At 41.4% G+C, this 19,406-nt stretch overlaps 1 protein-coding gene across 1 annotated transcript; it reads right to left on the bottom strand.

Moving 5' to 3' along the window:
- Positions 1–1,729: 1,729 nt before the first annotated feature.
- Positions 1,730–11,141, bottom strand: LOC108698335 (protein kinase C delta type-like). Its single transcript, XM_041572692.1, has 9 exons — positions 10,833–11,141; positions 8,198–8,310; positions 7,736–7,885; positions 7,382–7,473; positions 6,180–6,242; positions 5,858–5,996; positions 4,384–4,566; positions 3,945–4,073; positions 1,730–3,736 (listed from the first exon to the last, which is right to left on the bottom strand). The coding sequence occupies exons 1-9, from the start codon at positions 11,074–11,076 to the stop codon at positions 3,611–3,613; spliced, it is 1,239 nt and encodes a 412-aa protein (XP_041428626.1). The 5' UTR covers positions 11,077–11,141; the 3' UTR covers positions 1,730–3,610.
- Positions 11,142–19,406: the final 8,265 nt, after the last annotated feature.

Below are 19,406 nucleotides of genomic sequence, written 5' to 3'. Positions count from 1 at the left end.
GGTCCTTGTACTGTCACTTTTTACTGCTGCACCACAATGGCATATCATTAAGCAAAATAATTATCTAAGTAATGTTATCTGCTCAGATAACCAAGAATTATTTGTTTTATGCTATACCAGTGTGCATGCTGCTAGATGCAAGCCTGTATAGCAACAATGGTATATTAATGGCATACTTTCAACATCTTGGCCATTATATCGGGGAGGCATAGGAATAGGCTTATAGGGCCCCCTTACTTGTGATTGAGGGGGTACAAAACACACACATAGGATGAATGTCCAAAGGGTTCCCTGTTCTTTTTAACAGGTCAATAGAAGGTTTAAAAATACAAGGCTCCCCTGTGCTTCTGTACAAGACAGTTCTGGATGCAACAGAGTTTGGTAGAATGTCATTTTTCCTACCGCACACCTGTAGTTCACCAGTTCTGCAATGGTGGTGCGTTCTTCCGTTGACCCGGCCGGGTCCACTAGCAACGTACACGTATAGAGATGGATCCGCACACACTCAAGTTAATGCAGTCGGGGAGTATCCCCTTTTATTTAGCCACAAAACATTCAACGTTTCGGGGGGGGAACACCCTCCCATCATCAAGATGAAGGGAGGGGAGGGTGTCCCGGAAACGTTGAATGTTTGATGGCTAGATAAAAGGGGATACTCCCCGACTGCATTAACTTGAGTGTGTGCGGATCCGTCTCTATACTTGTACAGAGTTTGGTAGGACATATTGGTGTTTAGCAAGGTTGTACACTAAATAGCAGTGTGTTGGGGGTTTCCTTAATTTAGAAGGATCTTTGTTTTTTTTTAGATAACAAGTTGTCTAATTCCAGGCAGTGTCATTCTGTGGCCACTAAAGCAAATAAAGTTCTGCCTTGCATAAAAAAACCCTATTTACAGGTCCCTGGTAAGGCCTCACCTGAGTATGTAGTGCAGTGTTGGGCTCCAGTCTTTAGGAGGATATAAATAAGCTGGAGGGAATGCAGAGATGTGCAACTTAACTGGTTAAAGGGATGGAAGACTTAAAGTTTGAGGGTAGACTGACAAGGTTGTTTTCTCTGGAGTATAATACCAGATATTTGCAGAGGAAAGCTTATTGGAAATGTATAGGCCCTTAACTGAGCAGTTACTCATAATACTCATGATGTATGTACATCCTCACTTAGGGGCTACTGACTCCTGTACTATTTGTTATATGAATCTGCCACCTAGTGGGGCATCAGGGAATGTGAGAGCAGGTTGCAGTGTTTAAGTCTGTAGCAGATCTATCACACTGTCCGTGGCTTGCCACCTGCAAGTGATTGTTAACCCTAAACTAAATTTAAAGAAAATCCATTCAGAATTATGAAATCATAAACACATTTTGCCTCATTCATTCACAGGCACAAGTTTCTTTGCATTATGCCTCCATAAAGGTCCGGACTGGGGTTCAAAATAGGCCCAGCCATATCAAGTATAGGCCCAAACAGCCCCCAACCAGCAGCCCCTCTGGCATTTACCAGTTCAGACCTGTCTCCATATATTCCAGGAATGTGAGATTAATAAACACCTTTATAACTCATGTAACTGCTCCCATTCCTATCTGCCATAATGTATAATACCCTTAGCTTTTCTATACACAAGCTCAGGTGTGGGCAAAATACAGGTTTAAATACGTTTTAGATGTTATAGCGGAGGGTAAACTGCTGCCTTTTCCAAAACTGAGACAATTGTTTTCCCTCCCAAATGTTTTTCAGGTACCTTCAGTTACCACATGCAGTAATTCACTAAATAGCCCTTCCTCCAATCTCTGAATTGCCCCAAATCTATCATACTGAATCTGACAGCTTTCCAACCATCGCCTCTCCCACAACTCTCCAAGTCCCCCCTTGTTACAAGACCTAGCTTATGAAAGTATAACCCTTTGGTATCAACACTAAACCTGGAGGGTATAGGAATACCTTATGGTGTATTAGTAAGGCAACAAGACACAGTGTTTAACTTGTTAGGGGTTTTAACTTTATTGTAAAATTAAGCATTTTAAACAATGTATAATGACTACTGCAATCTGTTTCTTGTGTTGCTTGATTCGTTCATCTTTCTCGTCTGGAAGACTTTTCTCTGGCTTTTTCTTTTGTCTGGAACTCTCTCTGCCTCCAGTTGTCTCCCTCCTTCCTTCCAGATGCTCCCTAAAGATCCACCTGCTTAGGGAAGCTTATTCAATGTATCTTAATTAGTCAGTCATATTATAGATCACAAATTTGTTTCTAAAATTCCTATGTGTCATTGTATCCTAACTCTTTAGTTTGTTATTTACTATTTGTTCCCTGTTAGTTATCTAATGTAAAGCACTGCATAACTTGTTGGCGCTATGTAAATAAATGATAATGATATAATGCTTGTTTTACTGAATTAATGAATTTTTTTTAAAAATTGACAGGCAGTGGAATACGTTTGCTAAGTAGGGACAGAGTGTTGTGCTTTGAGGCAGTTCCTGGGGAAGACTTGGTTTAATGGGGAGGCCTTGCTGGGTGAATTTGAGTCATAATTTGGTAGGTGCATAACAATAGGGGTGTCTGAATGGAATTGCTGGTAATTCTGACAGATTGTACAATTTATATTTATTTTTTAACATTTCTTTCTATTTTTATTTATACTTTCCTTTAGATTTAAAGCTGGGGAAGCTGAATATCAAGGTTCTATCAGGGATATGACATAAACCTGGTTTATTGACTCTCTTTCCTCGAGTCAGGGGTTCTATATTGGATTGGGCTCTATATCAGATTGCTGACATGACCACTATATGTCATCACTGGGGGACCTAGAAGCTGACCTTGCTGTTGCAAAGCTTTAAAATATAATGGAGGTGCGGAGAGAACTGTGCAGAGGGGAGTCTATTGATGAAGCCATATGCATAGTCAATTAACCATATAGTCACTGGCACAGCAACTTAGAATGGGAGCTAGTATCCATGAAGTTTAGAAATATCTGTAAATGAATAATAATATGGACATTTTTCATTTTATTTATGCCTATTAACCTTATTAACTATTAATTTTTGCTTTATGAACAGCAAGTGTGCCTAGTGTGGAAAAGATTGTTATAAATATTAGGGTGGTTAAATACAATATTAGCATTCACTGCTGTCTCTTACCTTATCTTCTTTTTAATTACCTGTTAAGGGAGAAAAACATCCTAGACTAACTCTAACATACACTCTACATACCCACTGAATTAAATCAAGTAATAATAAATTACGTCCCCCCCAATACCCAATTCATAAAATGTATTATATATATATATACTTCTACATACCTACTGAATTAAATCAACTAATAATAAATTACATCCCCCCAATACCCAATTCATAAAATGTATTTTATATATATACTTCTACATACCAACTGAATTAAATCAAGTAATAATAAATTACATCCCCCCCAATACCCAATAAAATGTAAAATATATTTACTAATCCTGATCTATATAATGTATCGGTCACCTCCTTGGAATTCAGCAGAAAAGACTTTGGTGTTAATTTTAGACAGTTGCAGCAGATGATGATGGTTGGTTTCTACGCAGCAGCGGAACTGGGGCAGATGACTGTAGTTGAAGGCCTTGGATGTCACATGGCACCTACTCCTGGAGGCTGGGATCCAGGAAGGAGAAATCCTCTAGGACTCTGTTACCACCATTCCTGATCTTATTCCTTGAAAAAAATGGAGAGTCTCCATCGGAGTCACAGAAGTCCTCAACTGATCGCTACAAAAAGAAAATGTTTTATAATGTTTTCTACATAACAAAGATTAACCTCCCAATTTCTAGAAATTATTTAATCTGTTCCCTGATATCAGGCATGAGGTTATGGTACTGGTTTGGTGAAAACCCATTCTGGCTCCGGTGTTTGAGTGTGTCTCGTACTAACAGTAAAGCAGCAGTTCCCTGTTGCTTGGTTCAGTCACATACTCACCACTGCTAGCTGGAAAGGTGGTTGTACTTGGCGATTTTCCAGTTTCACCCAGTCAATATGATGGAAGAAAGGGTGCTTCCTGATGTTCCCGGTTGTGCCAAGGCGAAGATGCTGGTCTTTCTTCAATAGCTTAAATAATAAAATATTTACATCATACAGAGATAAGTACATTTATATACATAAAAAGACTCTAACATCATCTATGTGCCATATTCCAGCCTGTTGTTTTTCCTTTGGGCCACACACACAGGTGGCATTTAGACATTCCCATTTCCACTGAGGCCACATCATTTACTGCACTGACCCCACTCACTTAGGCTTACATTATGGAATTTAAGAATACATATATTTTAGAATGCACAAGAATGAGTTCTAAAAAAATAACTTTAAGCTAAATGTCTCTTTTATATTATTTCACAGTATCATTGCTTATACTCACTGCTTGCAGGAGATCCACTAGTTCTTTACTGAGCCATCTGGGATAAAAGGGCTCATCCTTGAGTGCTGACAGTTGTTTCCCATCTGTGGTAGAAAATGGGAATGTGGAGGTGGCCATTTGGTAGATGATGATACCCAAAGACCACCAATCTGCTGCTGCGCCGTACTCCTCTCCTTGGATCACCTTCAAAAGAAGGAACAGATTATTTAACAAGAAAATAGCTTTATGAAATGCAGAGTTATAAGAATCATCCTGATCTACAAAGAGTGGTGGTAAATGGAACATTTTCTAATTGGACCAGTGTTGTTAGTGGAGTACCACAGGGCTCTGTACTAGGTCCCTTGCTTTTCAACTTGTTTATTAATGACCTGGAGGTGGGCATTGCAAGTACTGTTTCTATTTTTGCAGATGATACTAAATTGTGCAGAACTATAGGTTCCATGCAAGATGCTGCCACTTTGCAGAGTGATTTGTCTAAGTTGGAAAACTGGGCAGCAAACGGGAAAATGAGGTTCAATGTTGATAAATGCAAGGTTATGCACTTTGGCAAAAATAATATAAATGCAAGTTATACACTAAATGGCAGTGTGTTGGGAGTTTCCTTAAATGAGAAGGATCCAGGGGTTTTTGTAGATAACAAGTTGTCTAATTCTGGGCAGTGTCATTCTGTCATTCTAAAGCAAATAAAGTTCTGTCTTGCATAAAAAAGGGCATTAACTCAAGGGATGAAAACATAATTATGCCTCTTTATAGGTCCCTGGCAAGGCCTCATCTGGAGTATGCAGTGCAGTTTTGGACTCCAGTCCTTAAGAGGGATATAAATGAGCTGGAGAGAGTGCAGAGACTAAGTGCAACTAAACTGGTTAGAGGTGTGAAAGAATTAAATTATGAGGGTAGACTGTCAAGGTTGGGGTTGTTTTCTCTGGAAAAAAGGTGCTTGCGAGGGGACATGATTACACTTTACAATGCATTAGAGGACGTTATAGACAAATAGCAGGGGACCTTTTTACCCATAAAGTGGATCACCGTACCAGAGGCCACCCTTTTAGACTAGAAGAAAAGAACTTTCATTTGAAGCAACGTAGGGGGTTCTTCACAGTCAGGACAGTGAGGTTGTGGAATGCACTGCCGGGTGATGTTGTGATGGCTGATTCAGTTAATGCCTTTAAGAATGGCTTGGATGATTTCTTGGACAGACATAATATCAAAGGCTATTGTGATACTAAGCTCTATAGTTAGTATAGGTATGGGTATATAGAATTTGTGTGAAAGTATGGAGCGGTGTGTGTATGGATGCTGGGTTTTCATTTGGAGGGGTTGGACTTGATGGACTTTGTCTTTTTTTCAACCAAATTTAACTATGTAACTATGTAACAATGATATATTCAAACCCCATAACTGTTTGTAGTTTGTAGGCAAAGCCCTATATACCCATTGCTGTTACTGTGCTGAACTACAGAATTTAGTTTCTCACCTCTGGTGCCATATATCTGAATGTTCCAACCAGGCCTGTGGTGGTGTTGTTCCCGACCATGTTGTCCATTGCCAGACCAAAGTCAGCTATTTTTATGTGGCTTTCTCCGTCTAGCAGGATGTTAGCTGGTTTCAGGTCACTGCAAGAATAAAATTAGACACAGGTTGAGTAGGTATTAGGAAAATGAAAGGGAGATGTGAACATATAGAAAATGGAGTGGTAAAGAGCACAATTGCATAAAGTGCTCAGATTTGCCTTCAACAAGGTCATAAATTATAAATAAAAACACTGTAGATAAATCAGAGACGAGCATTTTACTTACAGATGGATGATCCCGTTGGAATGAAGGAACTGCAGGCCGCAAATCATCTCTGCTGCGTAGAACCTTAATAAAGGAAAGGCAAAATTACAAAACTAACCCAAAATTTTTGGAATTACCCCCTGTCCTGAAACGCTGTGTTAGATTTTGACTCTGTGCCTTTTAAAAGTTCTGCTCACGTTCCAAACTTATCTATAGTTCAATATAGTTCTTAAGACTATACGTCACTTCCCCATTCAACTGAGATCCCCACTGACTTCCCCGTGCATATATATGCAATACTGATTACAGACCTCAGTCAGACAAAACACGCAGCCTTTCCTCCCCTGTTCGCAACACTATCTTGTATGCGTAGCGTGAGAGCTTCTGTTACCATAGCGACGCAATGCTGTTCTAAACTCCCGCTCCGCTTATAAGATAGTGTTGCGAACAGAGGAGGAAGGGGGAGGAAAGGCTGCGTGTTTTGTCTGACTGAGGTCTGTAATCAGTATTGCATTTACATGTGATTAACCAACGATTTTTCAAGCATTCCTAATTCACATCCCATCTGTAGTTATGCGACCTACATCTTACTAAAGTTACTAAAGAAGCTGCTTCCTTTGCGCTTCTGCGTGTGTGAAAATTCCTTCCCCTTAACCTGAGCTGCCCATCATCTTAAACACCAATAGAATGCACAGAACGCGAGAGAGGCGTATCAATTATGATGCATGTCATTGCTGCTGAGGGGAAATCCTCTTTTTATAAACTTGCGCAATAGGCAAAAATCGCCTAACGCGGCTCAAGGCTGCCCGAGGCAGTGGGGAGGAAGCAGTGAGCTATTTTGGTGTCGTCAGCCAACTCCTGGACTCGCTATCATCACGCAGCGCATTTCCTACAGATTGCCAGCAGGAAGACAGGAATAAGTCAGTCCTGTAAGTCATACAAAAGGAAGCCTTTCTAATAAGAGGTTTTTTTTTAACTTCTCCTTTAAAGGGGAAAAAACAAAAAGCATTCTTTTAGTGACTACATATATTATTTATTATGATACTTTTACTATAAGGATACTGAATCATCACAGGCATAAACAGAAGACTGTGTGGCCCAGAGCAAGTTTTGGGTCTACTGCTACTCTATGCTTCTCCTGTTAATTAAGCCTTTCCAAGCCTTAATGAAAATTCTGTCTGCTGTTACTCCCTATTCTCCTTTTCAAGTGATATATTACTTACGCGATGGTGTCTTCCTTCAGGTGTCCTGTCTTCCTCATCGCAGCCATAAGTGTACCCCCTCTGATGTACTCCAGGACGATATAGGCATGGCTCTGGTCAGGGAGGCAAACAATGAGAGTGAAACACATGAATTGATAGAAAACAACTGAACAACACAATGTAGGTAGCACCCAATTAGATTTGTGCCATGAAACGCCAAGAATGGGGCGTCTGGTACAGAGTACAAAATGCAGAAGCACTAAAAGACCCTTGAACACATTATAGTATATGAATTTCCAAGGGTTTCAATTTAGCAGCCCATGGCACTCCTGCAGTTGGGTGTACCTTTGGTACATGAGGGTTATTAAATGTTACCTTTGATTGAAAGGCCCCATAGGCGTGACATAGGAAGGGGCTGCCCTTAGCAACCTTTAGCACGCGGACTTCCATCTCAGTCTCTGGTGTCTTCTCTGAGACCTTCATGGCTACACGTTGTTTCCTGCTGGTCCAAGTAGCCATCATGACCTGAGAAAGGCAGAGGGGACAGTAAATATTACATAGTCTCTTGATGGGACACAGACACTCATTTCCAGAGACAACCTAGAGCTTTGTAGTACAGTATAACTGATCTATATGAATTTATTTTATGAGATAAAAGTTTAACATTTTTTTATAGTTATATTTCCAATTATCAACTTGGCTGAGGGGCTCTAAAAAACAAAAAGAAAAAAAAAATCTTTATATCTGCCCTCAAGCTGCCACCTTAGGCATTGGCCCTATGGTCCCTATGCAGAAACAAAGGTCCTGAGAATTCCACTAAGGAAACCCATTACTTGCCTTGGCAAAGGCCCCTCGTCCAAGCTCAGAGTGGAATCTGAAGCAGTCGATGTTAATTGAGGCAGGTCTTGTGGCTGGAACACAGGGTCTCTTCTTTCTGCTGCTTCCTTCTCCTGTTGGGAAGAAATCACATTAACAACTCTCACTGCAAATACAATGTCTCTTATAGGGGGAAAAAACCCTGATAAGAATTAGGCTTTTAGTCTTTATATTTTCTATAAAATTGAATTAAATTATACTGTATTGGCAATTATCTTCAATATCTCATTTATATAAGGCAGTTTGTCATGAAGTTTGGGGGAAAATAAGACCCTCTCAGAACTTACAATGGGAATATGTCAGTACTATACAAGGCAATAGGAATAGTTGATAAAGGAGCTAAAAATAGGGGAGCTGGCTATCTGTGACACAGGGATTGCTAATGAGGTACCCAGACTTTTCTTAATATGATGTGACAGTATGATCTGGTCTTCAGCCAGTGTATCCCTTATCATTGCTATAGAGACCCTTCCCTGAGCTGGAAATAATGATCTCTCGTTATCCAATCACAGTGAGATTTCTAGAGCCATTGGGAGTATCGAGCAGCCCATTTTTCTATCAAAAAGTCTGCAGGGTTAATTGGTTATTTCCATAAAGAGAAATTGAAAAGAGAGAATTACACATTGCCCCTGTAGATCCTTATTACCTGCTCCAATATTTTTCCTGACCAGTAACTAGTGCTCCCCCCACACACAGGACAATTTCAATGGTTTATCCCAACTGACATATGCACTAGAGTCTGCAGCCTTGTTTCTCAACCCTGATGTTACTGGACTACAACTCCCAGCATGCTTCATCATACAGCCAATGGTTAAAGCATTATGGAAGTTATACAATATGTAGGGACTAAAGGTTAAGAAACAAGTCTCTAAATAATGGACACGGGCTAAGGTATCAACAGAACTGGCAGATAAAAAGCCTTTGTTCATGGGCACAAAGTATATACATTACACAGAAAGCAATCAATGGAAGCTTTTATCAGTACAGTATCCTATTCTTTTTTAGTTGTTTTTATTGAAGTTGTAAGCATACACATTTAAACGTGTAGCAGTAGAACAATGACTGCAAAAGTCAATACATTAGCAAACATAAGAGAAAAAGTATTCAAAGGACCAAAACAGCAGATTATTGCAACAAAACATGACCTGTTATTTATCTATCACTCTCTGTCTGATTCAGGGGTGTCCAAATCCATTTTTTATTGGCAGCAGGTAATGACGAGCTGCTGTCGCCCCTGCCTTTCAGAGCATCGTGCAGTAGCCGGTAGAGAGCAGCTAGTGAGGAAGCCGACTCCCCTCCCTCTGAGGAAGCAGTGAGCCTGGCTGCGTCCACCTCCCAAAACCAGCTTCCCTGACTTGGGTCCTCCCACATGGGCGTCCACACATAGGGTCGTGCCTTCAGTGAGAGGCAGAGAGGAAGGAGGAGTCGCTGGGTCCTCCCTCCTTAGCCCCTCCCTTCTCAGCCCTTGTCACTTAGTCTTCCCTCCTCAGCCCTTCCCCTCTTAACCCTCTGTGCTCAAGGCTGACATGACACTCCTGCCATGGACACAAGGGGAAGCTGTGAGTCCAGTGCAGGGGACATAGGATCTGTCAGTACAAAGTGGATCAGAGGGAGAGAAACAAATATGGCGCTGTGTGAGGGCAGAGAGAGAGAGTGAATGCCAGTACTTTAGGGCAGGGAGTGTGTGACTCTTCCCTACAGAGTTATACAAATATACATGTGACAATATCATTTATACACGCGCTGCATTATAGTCAGACGCAGAGTTTCTCTTGACTATGACAGGAAAACTCAATCTCCCTCCACTCACTGCCGCAATCCCTGTGTTCATAAGCCCCTCCTTATTACTATTTCTATTGCTCCAGAGTCTGTGGGCTGATCCCAAACATCGTTTCATTATTGGGACAGGACGGAGGTGCTTTCCCCAGAGGCGGGGCTGAAATCTGCAGCACGGAGGTGTGACTGCAGCCTCTTGGATCAGTGAGTAAAATAAGGAGGCAAGTCTGCATACTTCTGCTGTCAGGTACAGGCAATGAGGTGTGGGGCTAGTGAGTGGCAGTTCCTTAGAGGTTCTGCAGCAGCAGTGACATTAGATTACTGGGCTGAGGGGTTTATTATTTCTTCCTGTCCCCCCCCATCTGACTCTTTACAGCTTTCAAATGGGGATCACTGACCCCATCTAAAAAACAAATGTTCTGGAAGGCTACAAATTATTGTTATTGCTACTTTTAATGACTCATTTAGGGCCTAAATCACTAGTTGGCTACCTTGAAGGGGATATTGGTGTCAAGCTGAATGGTCGGCCCCACACATTTTCACCTCACCAGATCTGGCCCTCGTTGCAAAAAGTTTGGACACCCCTGGTCTGATTGAAACTAAAAATGAATCCAAATATTGAAAACTGTGGAAAGATTATTAATTAACATTGAGAAATCATTTATACCCCAGTACTATATATTCATTTTTGGATTCTTTTTGTCTTTATCTTGTATGCTATCTAGGTACTGTATATATCCAAAGCACAGGGGAACAGATTTTAGCTTTAATTTTCAATTTGGTAGTAGACTGAACAAAACGGATTGCTGATTCTCCTTACCTGTGCTGCTCTCTGGGCTCCTAGATCTTTTCTGCTGAAACTTCTTCTTTTCTTCCTGCTCTTTGATCTCCTTCCTGCTCTCTTCTCCCATGTTTTTATTCTTTTCAAAGCTCTTCTCAGATTTTTTAGCTTTTTTGCTCATCCTTCTCTCATCTGATTTTTCCTTATCATCCTCACGACTCCTTTTCATTTTCCTCCAAGCTCCTGATCCTCGATCATTTTTTTGGAAGCACTTAGGCTTCATTTTGGCTTTTCCTGCTTCTCTCTACTAGTCCTCCTTAACTCCTCTCTTCCTCCTTATCTCCTCTAGTGCTCCTTAACGCCTCTTTTCCTCCTTCTCTCCTCTAGTCCTCCTTAACACCTCTCTTCCTCCTTCTCTCCTCTAGTCCTCCTTAACTCCTCTATTCCTCCTTCTCACCTCTAGTCCTCCTTCTCTCCTCTCTTCCTCTTTCTCTCCTCTAGTCCTTCTTAAGTCCTCTCTTCCTCCTTCTCTCCTCTTTCAGATCCAAATTCTCCTCCAACACTCACTAAACTCTCCTCTAGTCGGTTTTGCTCCTCCACTATCTCTAGTCTGTCGCAAGCTGCTCTGGTGCCTGTAACTGTCACTGTGCGTCAGTTAAACTTGACAGTTGAACACAAGACTAATGCAAAACTTTACTATTTGCATTAAATTCCAAGGTTCTCTCCTCCTCTCTTTTTCCTTCTCTCCTCTTTTCCTTCGTCTCTCCTCTATTCCTTCTTGACCCCTCTCTTCCTCCTTCTCTCCTCTAGCCTTCCTTCTCTCCTCTCCTTCTCTCCTCTAGTCCTCCTTCTCTCCACTAGTCCTCCTTAACTCCTCTTTTCCTCTGTCTCACCTCTAGTCCTCCTTAATTCCTCTCTTTCTCTTCACTAGTCCTCCACTCCTCTCTTCTTCCTTCTCTCCTCTATTCCTTCTCACCTATAGTCCTTCTTAACTCCTCTCTTCCTCCTTCTCTCCTCTATTTCTTCTTCTCTCCTATAGTCCTTCTTGACCCCTCTCTTCCTCCTTCTCTCCTCTAGTCCTCCTTAACTCCTCTCTTCCTCCTTCTCTCCTCTAGTCCTCCTTCTCTCCACTTTCAGATGCAAAACTCTCCCCCAACACTCACTAAACTCACCTCTTGTCACTTTTTGCTCCTTCGCTATCTCTAGTCTGTTGCTAGCTGCTCCCCTCTCTCCAACCAACTGTTGACTGGTCCACTATCCCTTTGCTCTGCTTCCTGTAACTGTCACTGTTGTGTGGCAGTTAAACAGTTGAACACAAGACTAATGCAAACTTTTACCATTGCAATAAATTCCAAAATTCTATATATCATATGGTGAAATTGTTGTGAAAAGTACAAAATCATCTTTCTGTCATAGGCTCCTTGTAGAAGACAACAGGAATTCAAACACAAATGCAGGGGGGTTATGTGTTTCTTAATTGTTAGGGTTCCCAGTTGGCTGAATTACAATCCCATCATGTTGTGTTGAAGAATTCTGGGAGTTGACACAAGCAACATAAGGGGACACAAGGTTAAGAAATAGGGCTATAGTTAGATTTTGTACATACTATATATAAGTTGCCCTGGTTACAGGGATGGAAGACTAGAGGTAAAGAACTTTCATTTGAAGCAGCATAGGTGGTTCTTCACAGTGAGGACAGTGAGGCTGTAGAATGCCCTGCTGGAAGATGTTGTGATGGCTGGTGCTATTGGTGCCTTTAAGAGGGGGTTGGATGATTTCCGGATGATTTCTTGGACAAACATAATATCCAAGGCTATTGTTATAGTAAAATCTACAATTAGTATAGAATATATAGTTTATGTGTGTGTCTTTATGTTTGTGCACTGGGTTTCATTTGGAGGAGTTAAACTTGGTATTTTTTTCAACCCTACTTAACTATGACTGTGAAAGACAAATACTAATAATACAATAATACTAATACAAAGGATATCTTTAGCCTTTACATCCTTTTCGAAACCAGGGTTGGCTCAATCTGGAAGCAGATATGCTCCTCCGTGCAATAAAGAAAATAAGGCTTGCATGAGCATTAGGGTTAGTTCACACGAGGAGATTCGGGGAGATTTTGTCGCCTGGCGACTAATTGCCTCGTCTTCTGAGCGACAATCTCGCCAGGCGACAAAATCTTCCCGAATCTCCTCGTGTGAACTAACCCTTAATTGGGAGACAGGCAGGACAATAAAGATGACTGATGAAGTTTTAATGAAGGGCACACTTGTCTAGGTCTCCAGAATAATAGCCGCACGGGGTATGTAAATAAAATTAAGTTATTCTCTTGCAGTATTATATACATCATGGATGTGCACACTGGGTCCAACCAGGGGTGCTTCGCCAATGAGGCAAGTTGTGGCTGTCACCTCAGGCGGCAGCGCCCCACTAGGTACCAGGGGCAGCAAAAATGCTGCTCCTGGTACTTTAAGAGCGAATTTCCAGGGAGGGGGAGCAGCAGACTCAGGCAGTGGAGGGGCCAGGATCACCCCTGGGTCCAACACTGGGAGTTGGTTATGAGCAACAGCAGAAAACTGCTTAAAAATTGCCACATGTTATGTGTAGTCTTCCTCCCCCAACTCCTCTCATTAGATAATGCCCCTCTTCTTCAACACTGAGCCTGATTTAAGTTATTTAAGTTGGGCCACATATTCCTACTGTCTTTATTCTCCACTGTCAGAAAGTGGAACTGTTTTGTATTTCTTGATGTGGTGTTGCACTGGCACAATCTATACCACTTGTTACCTGGGAAAATAAAAATAGAGCAGTGTCTAGTATATGATGGTAAGGGATGTTTTTCCTAAGTGCAGTAGCCCGGGAAAGGCAACTTTTCTCTTCTCAGATCAAATGATATGGAGCGTACAAAAGGCAGTAGGAAATTGGGAGTTACATTTAGATGAGAACTCTGCAACCTCTTCATTTCGTTGCAATGTATTTTATAAATGTGGTTAGACGTTGGGAGTTCAATTTAAAAAATCTCTTACTTGGAGGGGAGTTTAAAGGTTACAATGAACCTTTGGATCTTTTTGCATTAGATGGCATAACTCTTTACATTATGCTGTGCATGCAATTTTAAGTTTCTTTATCATTTTTAGATCTATCTAATGAAGAAATCCTAGATTGTATACAGCTCGTGACAAGACAATTACAATCAGCATTCGGGAAGATCCCAAAGAAGGATTAAGGTACCGCTGATGCTGAGACATAAGATCTGTATTCTGCTCCTGTGTCTTGTCTGCGTTGTTTGAAAATGTATTTCTTGCAGATTTGTGGTTTGACAGAGCGAGATGTAAAGACTCTGTGATCTTGCTATGAGTGTTGAGTAAAAACAAGTCGCATAAATCGGAGAAACCTTGTGCCAATGAACCTTGCAGCATTAGCACAATGAAACTTTTAGGCCAGCTCCATACATTTTATGGCTTGTGGCACGTAAAGGGATATTTGTTTTTGTTTTGCTTAATAGGACATAACGCTAACCAATTATGGATTAAAATAACCATACCTTTATAGTTTATCCTTCAGAGCTAAACAAAATCCTCTGAATTACTAAAGTTACTGCTTCATAAAGCTGAGCAAGAGTTCCAGCATTATCTTGGTAGCCTGAAACTGAAGAGAGGTTTTTACTATTGGATAGATGACCAAGTAACTCTGTGCAACATATTTACTTTATAGTTTCTAATCTGCACAAACCAAATAAATCATCAGTTCACTGGGGAGCCCCCTGTATAAACAAACTCCATTCCACCAGCAGCAGCCTGTTGGGCTGTAAGATGTGACAGACGGCTTCTCCGTGAACTGCTGATTTGTTTTGTTTGAGCCAGAAAGTAGAATGTGAATTTGCCATATTTAGTGCAAGGACTAAAAAAATTTTTAGACGATATTTCCTAATTAAACCATAGGCTAATAGTCTGTTCAGCACAAGCCCTATTCGTTAAACTAAAGTTGAAAATAATATATACTGCCCCTTTAAAGATAGCATTTAGTATAATGTAGAGCGTGAGATCAGAGTGAGTGAAACAATCTGCAACTGGTTTTCTTATTTTATTTGTGGTTTCAAGTTTTCGCTTTTTGTCAAATAGCTCTCCAATTTGCAGGTTCAGCAATCTGGTTGCTAGGGTCCAAATTACCCTAGCAACCATGCATTGATTTGCATAAGAGATTGAAAAATAAATAGGAGACGGACTGAATAGAATGAAGTAATAAAGTAGCAATAACAATAAATATGTAGATTAACAGTCAGTGGTGTCGATGAAAAGAAAAAATTAAGAGCAGTTGAAAAGTTGCTTAGAATTCGCCATTCTATAACATACTAAATGTTGACTTAAAGGTGAACCACCCCTTTAAGGGGAAAAACACAGGCTTTTAAAGGGCATGTAAAGGCAAAAAAAATAAAATCCCATTTTTACTTTCTTTAATGAAAAAGAAACCTATCTCCAATATACTTTAATTAAAAAATGTGTACTTTTTTATAAGAAACCTGTCTGTATGCAGTGAAATTCTGTTGTGGATAGCAATTGTCAGACGGTCCCTAACTGCTCTGCAGGGAAACAATCATACTTATGAACAGCAGGGGGAGTCCCCGCCTTACTTCCCAGCCATGCAGAACTCAAGCAGCTTTGTTTGTTTCCCTGTAGAGCAGATGATCTCTAAGCAGCCCAGACCACACTGAGCATGTGCACAGTCTTGTCTTACAAAATGGTGACCCCCTGTGGCCAACTTTGAAAGCATAAATCATTTGTTTGATTAGGCTTATGGTACAGTAAGTTTATGTTAAGTATACAAAATACAGCATTTCTAGCCTTATTCTATTTTAGACTTTACTTCCCCTTTAAATTGACATGCCTTCTTTGCATCACACACTATTGGTACCATTCAACAAGCACAAGAAAGTTGTGTATGTATATTTGTTATGCTGTAAAATGTTCAATTTACTCTTAACAGAAACAACAGCTTTCGCTCCAAACTGCACCTAGTGGACTTGGCAGGGTCAGAAAAGAAAAAAAAATTCTAAGGGTGAAGGTGATCGCCTCAAGGAATGTAAGGCTAATTTTCAGTCATTTTGTAATTGCCTCATTATTTACACACATGCTGTGTAAGTGTCAGAGAGGATGTGTGTATCTTCCTCCACAGATTATTTCCCCCATAGATTTTTTGCATGTGGTTTAGTTATGGGTTGGGTTGAATACACAAATGGGTAGGAACAAATATGTTTCTCTAATGTATGTTTGTGGGACACAGGGAACATTGGGGTATAGTTGCAACCACTAGGAGGCAGGACACAACAAGAAAAAAAATAGCTCCCCCTCCTTATACCCCCTCCAGCAGGTGTAGCCTAGGTCAGTTTTTTGTTGTGTCCTCAGGAGGTCAGGATAGATCCTCTCTACACTCTACAATTATTTGACAGGTTTCTGGCATATGGAGAAGTGCAAGACAATTACACTGTATAGTATTCCTAATTTTGCCAGCTCCCAACGCTGGATGTGTACCTGGGGTTTTTAATTGCTAACCACCCAGCAATAATCACTCCTTATAATTTACACAGGAGGAGAACGGTTGGCCAGGACACAGACAACCTGGGGAGTGTAAATAAATACTTCCTAGCCTTGGACTCCCTCATTCTTTCACTGGAAAAGAGGAGCCCCAAGGTTCCTGCTAAACTGGGAAGCCCATAAAGCAGAAGGCACTCCCTACCCCCCTTGTGATATTCACCAGGCAGATCAAACGGGAAGAGATACAGCAGGGGGACTAAATCCCTGAGCCGCACCAAAACCTCTTTTCCAGAGACCCAGGCTGCCTCTGTTAAGTTTTTGGTCTGCGCCAAGTGCCGTAAAAGGCTGCCCTCATGGCATAAAGAACAAATTTGCTCCAGATGTAAGCCATATGAACTTGCTGAACTTCAAGGCCCTGCTCCTATCCAAGCAGACCAGCCCCCTCAGAGGCAAGCAGCACCCTCACAAGGGGGGTCACCCCCCTGCAGCAATAGCACAGGTCCCCCAGACTGGGCCACACATTTAGCCACAGGCATACCCAAACTGGCAAATCTGAGAAAGCGATGGTGGGGAGGCCAAATTGGGACATGTAGGTAAGCATCCTTGATATCCAGGGATATCAGTAGCTGTCCTGGTTCCATTCCCCAAATCACCAATCGCAGTGTCTCCATCTTGAATCGCACCAATCATACAAATTTGTTCAGGCCCTTTAGATCTAGGACTGGGCGAAAGGATCCATCCTTCTTGGGGTCAATAAACAGGTTGGAGTAGAAGCCCAAGAATCTCTTGTGCAGTGGTACTGGCTAGATCACTCCAGTCCTCTGTAATGTTGTTACACACTTTTCAAATGCCTGTACTTTGGGGGATTTTGAGGAACTCTGGACATAATGAACTTCCTGGGGGGGAAGTGAAAACTATGTGGTACCCTTCTGTGATGATTTCGTTGACCCAGGTATCTGTGGAATACCAGGTCCACACCTCCCGGAATCTCAACAGCCTGCCCACTAACAGGTCTGCGGACTCCGGAGGGCATGCCCGTCGCAACTACCAGGACTGCAAGAGCTTTCGGCACTGTGTGACACCAACCGGAATGAGCTGCTGCGCCATTCAGAAAGGGAGAGGGAAGTGGTATATCACCTGGCTGAAGATTTGTGGAGACAGCGTGCAGAGAAGGGGGGTAGAGCGGGAAAATAGCCATCTACTATACCATCTGCCTTCCAGTGTAGTAGCAGTTAACATGCCTGAGTGGTGGGTATGGTCAAGGACCAGATTCTTACCCCGGTGAGTTGTCCCGCGAAGGGGGATACCCGAAGATGGGTTAGGCAGCCCGGTTTCACCCTGGTTGTCAGTGCTACTCACTGACCAAAGTATTTCTATCAGTCTCACTAGAGACCAGGATAGGCTCCAACCTCCTAGGAGCAGGACACTTGAAAAACTGATGGTAGGAGGAGCTAGGTGTAGGGGTAAGCAGGAGTGGGCTGGCACATATCCTTTCATATTAGCATCAAGTGTCCTCCTGGAGGATGGAGCTTAAAGTGGTTGTTCACCTTCCAAACACTTTTTTCAATTGTTTTTAGATGGTTCCCCAGAAATAAAGACCTTTTCCAATTACTTTCCAGTAATTATTTTTTATTGTTTTTCCAAAATCTGAGTTTAAAATTTAATGTCCCTGTCTCTGGTGTTTGAGTCTGGCAGCTCAGCAATTCAGGTGCAGACTCTGAACTGTTACAATTCTGCAACATTTAGTTGATACATTTCTCAGCAGCATCTCTGGAGTATTAGCAACTATTGTATCAATTCTAACAGCTGCCTGTAATGAAACCCAGAGATTCTGCTCAGCAGGGACAAAGATAAGAAATGTATCAACTAAATGTATCCATTTAGAACAGTTTACAGGGTCGGCGACCCCCCCTCCCAGGGCTGCTTCAGAAGGTGAAAAAAGACACTTGACACTTCAATATTATAAAAACTGTCACATATAGAAAATAGAAAGTCATTTGAAAAAGTCATTATTTCTGGTCATCTATCTGAAAACAACTAGTTGTTTGAAGGTGAACCACTCCTTTAACCCATTCATTCCCTGTGTCCCCCTTTAGACACCAGAGAAAGATATATTTGTGAAACAAATTTTCTTATCTATGCTAATACTGAGACTCGGGTGTCCCCAGCTTTTTTTTTTTTTTACCAGTCAGCCACATTCAGTTGTAAACAGAGTTGGGGAGCATCACAAGCATAAATAATGTCCTAGGGGTGCCAAATAAGGGTTGTGATTGGCTATTTGCTATCCCCTATGTGCACTGGCAGCCTACAGGAGACTCTGGCAGTATATATGGTTTTTACACAACCAAAACTTGCCTCCAAACCAGGAATGAAAAAATAACCACCTGCTTTGAGGCCATTGAGAGCAACATGTTGCTCCTGAGCCACTGGTTGGGGATCACTGCTCTAACTGATCCGACCTACCGTCTTTCCTGTAGGATGACGGAAACAGTGAAGACCAATCCCGTGAATCGGAGAACTCTTTAAAAATTGATTACCCAGGAATGTAACTACTGGCGGGTCATTCATCACTCCTCCTTCAGTGACACCTATGAAGAAGGTACAGTATATACTATACTGCCAGTGTATTCCCATAAGAAATGTATGCTTACCTAAAATCACACACTAACAATATTGAAAATTCCAAGCCAAGTGATTTGCTTATTGTACAAGTAGGGCCAATCTTTTTCTTTTCTTCATATCCCCAGGTGCTGCATGAGATTAGCGACCCATAAGCTCTCAGCTGAACATGACATTTGCTTAGTCACAGCTGTGCATTTGGTTATTAATAGGTCATCACAATAACTAATTGGTAGTGGAATATTTGTAGCTTGAAATCCAAGCATTTTTTTGCTAAAAAAATCACAAGCCTGGAGGATTCCAGAATGACCTAGAGATAGCGATTAGTATGGCCTGCAGGATTCCAGAATGAATTGGAGACAGTAATCAATATGAGCCTGGAGGATTCCAGAATTAATGGGGGGAGCAATCAGAATACAGTTTAGTATATATGAATCATATAATCACATGCAGATTTCTG

Source organism: Xenopus laevis, chromosome 8L, assembly GCF_017654675.1.
Source record: "Xenopus laevis strain J_2021 chromosome 8L, Xenopus_laevis_v10.1, whole genome shotgun sequence".
NCBI lineage: Eukaryota > Metazoa > Chordata > Amphibia > Anura > Pipidae > Xenopus > Xenopus laevis.
The sequence above is the reverse complement of the archived record's forward strand: the minus strand, read 5'-3'. Positions and strand labels throughout refer to the sequence as shown.

Bases quoted from the DNA above. Each gene is read 5' to 3' on its own strand.
- LOC108698335 (XM_041572692.1), bottom strand. From the start codon at position 11,076: ATGAAGCCTAAGTGCTTCCAAAAAAATGATCGAGGATCAGGAGCTTGG. The intron at 7,474-7,735 runs GTAACATTTAAT...CTCCCTGACCAG, and splicing joins ATGGGGCCTTTCAATCAAAG to AGCCATGCCTATATCGTCCT. The intron at 4,074-4,383 runs GTGAGTATAAGC...TTATTATTTAAG, and splicing joins TAGTGGATCTCCTGCAAGCA to CTATTGAAGAAAGACCAGCA.